This window comes from Mus caroli, chromosome 12 (genome assembly GCF_900094665.2).
Source record: "Mus caroli chromosome 12, CAROLI_EIJ_v1.1, whole genome shotgun sequence".
Lineage (NCBI taxonomy): Eukaryota > Metazoa > Chordata > Mammalia > Rodentia > Muridae > Mus > Mus caroli.
The window spans coordinates 106,138,951-106,148,391 of NC_034581.1; the positions used below are offsets into that span (position 1 = coordinate 106,138,951).

The window sequence follows — 9,441 nt, forward strand, 5'->3', positions numbered from 1 at the left end:
ATGGTGGCTCACAACCATCCGTAACGAGATTTGGCGCCCTCTTCTGGAGTGTCTGAAGACAGCTACAGTGTACTTACATAAAAAAAAAAAAAAAAAATTAAAAAAAAAAAAAAAAAAAAAGAAGAAAAAGAAAGAAAAGGGTTGTGGGGTCGTGGATATGGCTGGGGTGTCTCAGCTGAAAGTGCACCTTCACAGCATGGGCGACCAAGAAAAACCCTCCCTGTCTGTCCTTCCAGGGCTAGCATAGTAAGGTCAGTCAGGGCAGAAATTTGAGGAGGTCTAAAGTCAGGCACCTGAGTTTCTAGGGCAAGGACATCACAGGTTGGCCTAGCCTGGCCCCAGAGGATCCCCATAGGCTGGCAGGATTCTAGAAAAGGCAGGCTGGGTCAAAGCCTCTTCACTGGAGAGTGCAGCCTTAAGCTGGTCACTGCTACTGGTTCTACATGGCTAAAGTTTCCTTCTCTCCTTTTCTGCCAGCTGAGGTGTGCAGGAAGGCTCTCCACTCTCTCTGCCCCATCCCTACTCCCCTCTCCACTGCACACCCGGAGGAAGAATCTTCCTTCACTTCATAGGCTCTCAAGATGCCAGGGATCCTAGAAAGGGACGCTTTGTGCCCTCCCCCTCAGGCAGGACCTGGCCTAGGGCCACTTTTGCAGAATATTCCAGACTAACTCTACTCCTTTTACTCGGCCCAGCCCTAGCCAAAGTCTTTGCGCTAACCCTCATCCCTTTGCCTGCGTTTCCACTTTCTGGCATTTATTCTGGAGCCCAGACAGGGTGTTTCGGGAGCTGTTTGCAATGACAAAAATGTCCTGGTGGGCCATAGTAGGGAGGTCCTAGGGTTGCATAGTTGTCAAAGTGCGCTTTAGGGTCATGCGTATCCTGGGGGCAGACGCTTCGTGCACCGGGCAGCCCTAAAGGCCGCGCGCGGACAAGCCGCTGGTGAGCAGGGGACTTTTATTTTCGCACAGCGCTCGGATCTCTTAGGCAACGTGCAAGTCTGCACAGAAGAACACAGTCGAAGAGACGCCAGCCAGAAAACGTCCTCTGGGGGCGCGCAAAGGACAGCGCGGCGACTCCCAGAGAGCCCTGCGCTGGTTTGACGTCATCAAAAAGCACCGGAAGTGCGGCGGCCGCCGTGGAGCCACGTGTGGAGCCGGGAGCCGGCTTATGCTGCGTGAGTTTCCGAGCTGGGAGCGGCTCTCCGGGCTTGCTGGCAGGTCCTGTGCTGTTCGGCGGGAGGCCAGCCTTCCCTGCCGTCCGGAGCCCTCCGTGGAGACTCTGGGCAAGGGGCTACGGGGATTCCGGGCTCGGAGGTGGCTTCTCTCCCCTGCTGTGCACGCTATCAGAGATTGCGGCCTTCACACTGGGGGATTCTGGTCCTTCCTGTGTGGGGATCCTTGGGCTCCTGTCGCTGTGCACTCTCTTGTGTTCTTCGAGAACAGAGACCTCCAGAAGGGCTCCATATGTTAGGCTAGAGTGCAGCTCTGTTGGGTTGGCTAAGCAAGTCCGCTAACCCTGCTCAGAACCCAGGCCCCACAGACCTCTCTGTCCAGACTACAGATCTTCATCCTGCCTCCTGGTCCTCTGACCTCACGTCCACACACTTCTCCAGGTCCCTGACCCTTGGCAAACGTTAACACCATGAGTTTCGTGGCATACGAGGAGCTGATCAAGGAAGGCGACACAGCCATCCTGTCATTGGGCCACGGCTCGATGGTGGCAGTGCGTGTGCAGCGTGGGGCACAGACCCAGACCCGGCATGGCGTCCTGAGGCACTCGGTGGACCTCATTGGCCGCCCATTTGGCTCCAAGGTGATTTGCAGCAGAGGCGGCTGGGTGTATGTGCTGCACCCCACTCCTGAGCTCTGGACAGTGAACCTGCCTCACCGCACGCAGATCCTCTACTCCACCGACATTGCCTTGATCACCATGATGCTGGAGCTGCGTCCCGGTTCTGTGGTCTGTGAATCAGGTGAGCTCCTCTGGTATGAGCTCAGATAAGACGGTTTGCAGCCGATCCTTCCTGCAGTTGTGCGCTGAACTACTTGGTTCTTATTCTAGCTTTTATTTAGCAACTCCGCTTGCTAGGAGGGGTGTGGCTGCAGGGAGTGAAGCCAGAAGCAGTACTAGCTGCTGTCATTGAAATGGCAGCTGATGGGAGCTAACCTGGGTTGGAGAAGAAAGAGGAGGAGGAGGGGCCCTATGAGGGTCAGAGCTAGGATTGCTTGATGCTGGCCAAGGTGCTGACTGCTTTTTTCTAGGCCAGCTGCCCCTTCCTGGAGGGAAGCTGGGTCCTCCAGAGCTCATTGCAGAGAGAAGTCTGTCCCACACTTACAGCCAGGCCCTCCCCTAGTTCCATCGAAGATTAGCACTGTCACTGCTAAGAGGCCGGGTGGTGGCTAGAAGGGTCTGAGAAGGGCTGTCTCTCACATGTCCACCCTTAGGTACTGTGGCCACTGGGTGCAGCAATCTAGGCATGCACCTCTGCCAAGAATGATCCGGGGATCAGATGTGGCTAGATCCTTGGTGGTGTGTTTCTTGCGGGCTAAGAGGCTGAGGTCCAGAGTCACAAGAGCTCCCATTCTCCCTGTTGTTGCTGGCTTTCTATTGTTCTTTCCCTCTGAAGCAAGAGAGCAGATAGCAGGTCAGCTCTGACAGCTCTCCTTTTGTACCTTGCATTAGGGGATATGCTATCCTCTCTCAGGCCTTTGCCCTGTTTCGGGCAACACAATCCTGTGCACCCATGTGGTGCCCTGTCCCTTCTCCGCCCTCTGAAAGACAGGACAGGCAGTGACCTGTCAGTGCTCATGAGGAGCTTATAAGACAGGGAAGCTTGTTTAAAGATGACTTAGAGGGATCCCCAAACTCAGGATGTCAGGGATCCAAGAAGGTGACCTTTGAGGTAAAGATAATGAGGTACTACCAGAAGCCAAAGAAAAGCTCCGCCGATGCCCTGAGGTAGAAACAACACCTGGACATGCTGGTAAGGAGACCAGCGCGGCTGGACAGGGACTGTGAGTGAGGTTGGGAAGCAAGAGGGGTGCCTTCCTTCCAAGAGCTGGCAGGAGTCCGGAGTCTCCCTGAATGGGAAGGTAAGCCCTGCTGCTGCGTCAAGGGTGGGTCTGACTGACAGTAGTGAAAGAACAGAGGGCCGAGAGCAGAGGGAGGAACCTGGTGGGTGAGGCCCTGGTGTAGGAGGAAGGAATCACTGGTAGACTGGAAGTGGGGTGGCCGTGTGGCCGTGTGACTGAACAGTCTGCCTCCTGTAGTAGTGATCAGGGTTGGATGGGGTCCATCTTTGCTCTTAGGGTTTTTTGAGGGGGTGAGGGGAGGTTGGAACCAGTGCTTTGGTGAGGAACCTTGCTGGAAGTGGTCACCAAGCTTGGGTACTTGGAGCTGTGGAGGGGGCAGCTATAAGGATGAGTAGAAGCCAGGCAGTGGTGGCGCACGCCTTTAATCCCAGCACTTGGGAGGCAGAGGCAGGTGGATTTCTGAGTTCGAGGCCAGCCTGGTCTACAGAGTGAGTTCCAGGACAGCCAGGGCTACACAGAGAAACCCTGTCTCGAAAAAACCAAAAAAAAAAAAAAAAGAAGAAGAAGAAGGATGAGTGGTGACAGAGCTAGCCCTGGTCCTGGAGTCCATGGCGTCAGGCGAAGAAGGGTAGCCCTCCCTCTGAGGGAAGAGCTGAGCTGAGGTTTGCTTTTTTTCTTTTTCAAGACAGGGTTTCTCTGTGTAGCCCTGGCTGTCCTGGAACTCACTCTGTAGACCAGGCTGGCCTCGAACTCAGAGATCCACCTGCCTTTACCTTACCTCCCAAGTGCTGGGATTAAAGGCGTGCGCCACACCTGCCTGGAAAGTCTGTTTTTGACAGACTGATGACATTGTGAAAAGGGTGGTGCTGTTTTCTTTCTACCATGGAGATTGATTTAGCAGAGTTGGTGTTGTGGAGAGGATTGAGTCAAGGAGCTAATGGGGGAAGTAAGATAGGCAGCTGAGGCAAGACCCATGGGCTCACTGCAGTGTAGACGGGATTAGGTCCCAGGATAGTGTAGGCCCAGCATTAGCTCTGCCTAGACTCACCCTCCCTCTGTGTCTGCCCCACTGATTCTGTGCTTCCCGTTTGTTCTGTGTGTGCTGAGTAGAGCTGCCCCGTCCTTGCCTGTGCCAGTACTACACAGCCCATCAACTCCACCCCCGCACCCCAAACCCAAGACTGAGGCTGCCAAGAACAGAACACGCAGCTCATGATATGACGCCGTCTCTGCCCTCATATGCCTCCTGGAGAGGAGGAGCTGGTTGATGGGTGGGTATGGCCCTCGAGGGACCCCCTCAACCCCTCTTGTTTCTCCTGCCAGGCACGGGCAGTGGTTCTGTGTCCCACGCAATCATCCGCAGCATCGCCCCCACTGGCCACCTACACACAGTAGAGTTCCACCAGCAACGGGCAGACAAGGCCCGGGAGGAATTCCAGGAGCATCGGGTGAGCCAGTGGGTGACTGTGCACACCCAGGATGTATGCCGCAGTGGCTTCGGTGTGGTCCACGTGGCTGATGCTGTCTTCTTGGATATCCCATCACCCTGGGAAGCTGTGGGCCATGCCTGGGATGCCCTCAAGGTTGAAGGTGCGTCAGTGGTGTTGGTTAGGGTTCAGGTAGGGGCTGAGCTGCTGGGTCATCTGGAACCCAGGAACCTGAGGGCCACACCACAGTAATGGCCACATCAGGGTTCCTTTTGGCCCACAGTGAGGACTGGCTCAGACTGGCTGGAGACCAGGGTTAGAGAAGATGGGTCCCATTCTCCAGCCAAGATGGGAACTCACTGCGGCCCTGAGGCCCTGACAGCTGCATCCAAGTGCAGGCAAGATTTGCATGATAGAACGGGCCAGGATCCAAGCTGGAGATTATAGACAATCCCCTACCCCCAGCCATTTCCTGCAGACTCCCAGCACCCATGCTGCAGAGCCAGACGGCGGGACCCTTTTAGGGAAGATGCTGAGGGTAGAGGCGGGGTGATGGGAAAGCCAGGAGAAGGTCGGCTGCAAGCCAGAGAGGCCACTGCTGAGGCCTGGGTATTTCGCCTTTTCTGGAGAAGAAACAGGCTTGGCAACCAGGGCTGCTCTCCACCCCACTCTGTACCAAGGGTGGGGGAGGCTCTGAGAGGCAGGAGCCCAGGCTCTCTAGCTGCCTCAGGTCCTGTGCAGACCTCTGAGTCGCTGCTGTCTGCTGAGGTGGCCTAAGGGGAAGCCTGGAGGTCTCCACCTGAAGTTCCCTGATGCAGGGTCGTTGGTCAGGCCAGCCCAGGAGAGCCTCCTTACAAAGTAGTCAGAAGCACCCCTGCCTTTTTTTGGTCTTGTCCCATGACCCATGTCTGCCTCTCCTGGGCTCTTCCCCAGATCTTCATTCTCTGGGTCCTTCAGTGTGGGTTTCTTTGTTTTTTGTTTTTTTGGTTTTTTTTTTTTTTTTTTTTTTTTGGTAGGCTTGGTGTTTTGTAACACGCTCTATCTCTAGTGGCCTCTGGCAAGGAGTATATGGTGTGATTTGCTGTTTAGTGACAGCGGACTCTATCCTGTCTCATCCCTGTGTCAGGGAGCGCTGTGGATCCCAGGCCTAGGGACATGTGTACACACTCCATCTCTGCTGTGGCTTGCTCATGGGCACTTTCATAGTCTGGGGGCAGGCTGAGTAAAGCCTGTAAGCTGCCCCCGTGGGAGGCAGCAGGGAGGAGCTCCAAGTGTGCTTGCTGTAGGCTCCTCCTGTTCCCAAGAGCCAACGACAGCCTCTAATTTTCTGTGACAGCAGCAACCCACACACCGCCCCATGTTGCCCTATTGTTAGAGCTATTCTTGGGACTGGCTCTGACAGCCCTGACCCCCCCAAGCCCTCCATTGCCTCCTACAAGGCAGGATGGTGATGCCTACTGGCAGGGAGACCTAGGCATCTCAGTCTTGGGCCTTGCTACTAACCTGGACTTCTGCCCAAGGGTGGCCCAGCAGGTAGGGCAAAAATGTATAGCTTCCCGAGACCCTTGCATTGCAACTTGGTCTGAGGGCTTACAGTCTGCAGTCAGTCTTGAGCCAGCCTCAGGTCCAGGGTGGGTTGTGGGTACCATTACACTACCCTCTGACCCCCTGTCTTGCTCCTGCAGGTGGCCGCTTCTGCTCCTTCTCGCCGTGCATTGAGCAGGTGCAGCGGACATGCCAGGCGCTGGCAGCCCATGGCTTCACTGAGCTCAGCACCCTGGAGGTACTGCCACAGGTCTACAATGTGCGCACTGTCAGTCTGCCCTTGCCCGACCTAGGGGCCAACAACTTAGAGACCAACATGGGCTCTGATGCCAGCCCCTTCCGTAGTGGTACACCCATGAAGGAGACTGTGGGCCACACTGGCTACCTGACTTTTGCCACTAAAACCCCAGGCTAGCAGGCCTCCAAATGAACAGCACAGGCAAGCAGGCAGGGAGGCCAGAGGCTGCCTTATATGGTCAGCCACTGCCCTCATGACTTGTGTTTAGAAAGAGATGGGGGCGGGGTGGGGCAGGGGCCTCCTGGGTGGCTGAGGGGGGTGAGTAGGCTGGCCCTGCTCAGTCGGGAGGCATTCCTGTCTTGAGAGGGAAGTCTCCACTTCATCACTGCTCAGCACAAGCTCCTTCCTGGCTCTTTGTTGTCAACATGAAGTTTCCTCTCCATAGGCCTTCCTGGGTTTTGAGACTAAATGGTAAAAGTTGAGGGCGGCAGAAGCTTTGGGCACTGCCTGTAGCCTGGGCTGACCTACGGGAGCGTGGGCTGTCCCATCCCTGGTGCAAGGCTCCAGGCCCTGGTGCTCCAGAGCTTAGCCAGAAGCTGTGGTTGAGCTAAGTTAACCAGAAAGCCCAGCCCTGCCCTCCTCTCCCTGTACTTCCCTGAGGCTGATGGAGGGACCAGGCTGGCCCAGGAACAAAGGAGGTGATTATAAGCAATAATCCTGTGCTGCACAGGCCATGTGTGTGTCAGCATGACCGTGTGTGTGTGTGTGTGTGTGTGTGTGTGTGGTTCCTGGTGTGCTGTCATCTGGGGTTAGGCATCATCCTGAGGGATGGAAAGCAGCAGGATAGGTCCCTGCTTCCATGACCTTCCGGCCCTTGTTGGAGCTGGGGTCAAAAAGCGGATCATAGAGGAGGCTGTGCATGGACTAAGAGCCTGGCAGTGGACTTGCCACATGTGTCACCTTGGCTTTGGCTTGGTGTCCATTCTTGGTATGTGGCTAGCTTCAAGGGAGTTTCAGTGCTCAGTGCTCAGATCATCTTGGTGTGAGGCTGCCAGTCAGCAGCTGCTGCTGCTACATGGAAGCAGCCATCGTGAGACTCACCAGTGTCCTACTGTCATATGTCATACCCGAGGGCACCCAAAGGATAATAAATGTTTTCCCCACTGTGCTTATTGTCCTGTTCCCAGAAGGGCTGTCCTTGAGCAGTGGCCCAGGCCTGCTGCCCGACACGTGTCTTCCTGACCTCTGTGCTTTCCTCCCTGCCCTCAGTAGGTACTATGGCATTTCTGAGCTCCAGGACAGCACCACAGGACTCTTCACAAAGGCATGTCCCGGGCTCCTTCCCACATTCCTATGAGAACCTAACTCGGCGCTCCTGGGGTTGGCTTCCCAGGCTGGCTGTTCTCAGTGTAATGGCAACTGGAGGTCCTAGAGGTCCACGTCCTGAGGCCCGTGTGCCCTCAGAGCTGTTCCAGCTCCCTAGGACCGCCAGCCTTGTTCCAGGGCTTACCCTCCCTCCAGGACTTGCTCTCAGCTCTAACATAATGCCTAGCCTAAAGGACTGAGGTGAGGTCCCCACTCGTGTTCAGCATAGAGTGGCGCCTTCAGTGCCAGGACCTGCCAAGGGTTGTAAGCTGGATGACCTGGGCACCCTGCTACCTGGCCTGGCCTGAGCAATCCTGGCTCTCTGTCCTTGGGGAAGGGCTTCTGGCCAACAGGTGAAGGTCAAGGGACAACATTACTGTGGGACAGAGCTTGCTCAGTTGTGGGACACACAGGCCGTATAGCCAGGAAGGCCCAGGTTATGTCTTCCATATGGGTCTCACTGGCTAGATGTCCTGCAGAAGGGACCCTGGCCAAGGCTGGAAAAACAATCTACTTACTGTCCCTTGGGATAACCAAATTCTAGCTTTCGTAGTCTCTGGGCCTTGGAGCATCTATCCAACCCCAGTTTACCTCTAAGCCCAACTGCAGCTGGAGTGCCACCTGGCCCTGGACCTACCTGAAAGCCTTTGTGTCTCTACAGCTCCGCTCAAATCATCCTCTTTATTCGTTCACTCGTTCATTAGTTAGTTTTTGAGGTGGGGTGTTCTCTGTGTAGTCCTGACTGACCAGGAACTTGCTCTATAAAACTGACTAGCCTTAAAAAAAAAAAAAAAAAAAGCTAGCTGAGTGGTGATGGCCCACGCCCTTAATCCCAGCACTAGGGAGGCAGAAGCAGGTGGATCTCTTGAGTTTGAGGCCAGCCTGGTCTACAGAGTGAGTTCCAGCACAGACGGGGCTACACAGAGAAACCCTGTCTCAAAAAACCAAAACTCTGGCTAGCCTTGAACTCAGATCTGCTGTCTGCCTGGCTAAACCATCTCCTCTTGACTGCTTTCCCAGACTGCTACCCACTCTCAGGCAGGAGCCTTCAGCTCAGCCGTCCTCTGTCTGTACCCTGCCCTGACCTGCTGAGGGCTAGTTACCTCAGCAGGAGCCCCCAGGTCCTACAGACTGAGCCTGGCTCCTAAAGGAGTATTCCTGAAGCCATGGTTGGTGAGTTCAGTTAGCCGATCCTGGGTGCACCTGACTCAGAGGCTCGGGACTCATCATGGGGCAAGATCCTGGAAACTCCCCTTCCAGCCTGACTCCTGTCACTGGCCCTCAGTTTTCCCTTAGATATTTTCCTGGGTCACAACCTGCATTGTGACCAGGACAGCAGCACACCTCTCAGCCTCCTTTGCAAGAGTCTGCTCTGCAGCGTCAAGCCCCAGGAAGCCCTGGATGCATCTGTAGGTGCAGATCCTGGTTCACCTGCTGGAAGGCTCCTGGGCCAGGGTGATCAGCTTCCTCAGACAGACTTCCTCCGAGCCACCTGTGCGCTGTGCCCAGGCCTCAAAATATGCTGCGTTTGAGGGTTTTCCAGCAACGGCATTGGGATCTAGTATTGTGTCTCTGGGTGAAGAATGGGTAGTACAAGGGTGGCTAGGGACACCTCTGCCTCTTACATTGTCTGGGTCTCTTGGAACTTGACCTTGAAGCTGTGTCCTCTTCTCCCCTCCTGACCATTGCACAGTTGCCTCTTTCTGCCTCAGCCTAGCCTTCATCCTGGGACAAGCAGGCTGCCAGGGACTCCAACAACAGGGAGAGGTGCTTCCTGCCCACCGTTGGAAATGCTACCTAGGTGGAGAAAGAAGACTCACCTAGCTTTTAC

At 55.4% G+C, this 9,441-nt stretch overlaps 1 protein-coding gene across 1 annotated transcript; it reads left to right on the forward strand.

Annotated features, from left to right (window-relative positions):
* The first annotated feature begins 1,126 nt into the window (after positions 1 to 1,126).
* On the forward strand, positions 1,127 to 7,413 carry Trmt61a (tRNA methyltransferase 61A). Its single transcript, XM_021179298.2, has 4 exons — positions 1,127 to 1,177; positions 1,616 to 1,975; positions 4,359 to 4,625; positions 6,148 to 7,413. The coding sequence occupies exons 2-4, from the start codon at positions 1,645 to 1,647 to the stop codon at positions 6,420 to 6,422; spliced, it is 873 nt and encodes a 290-aa protein (XP_021034957.1). The 5' UTR covers positions 1,127 to 1,177; positions 1,616 to 1,644; the 3' UTR covers positions 6,423 to 7,413.
* Positions 7,414 to 9,441: the final 2,028 nt, after the last annotated feature.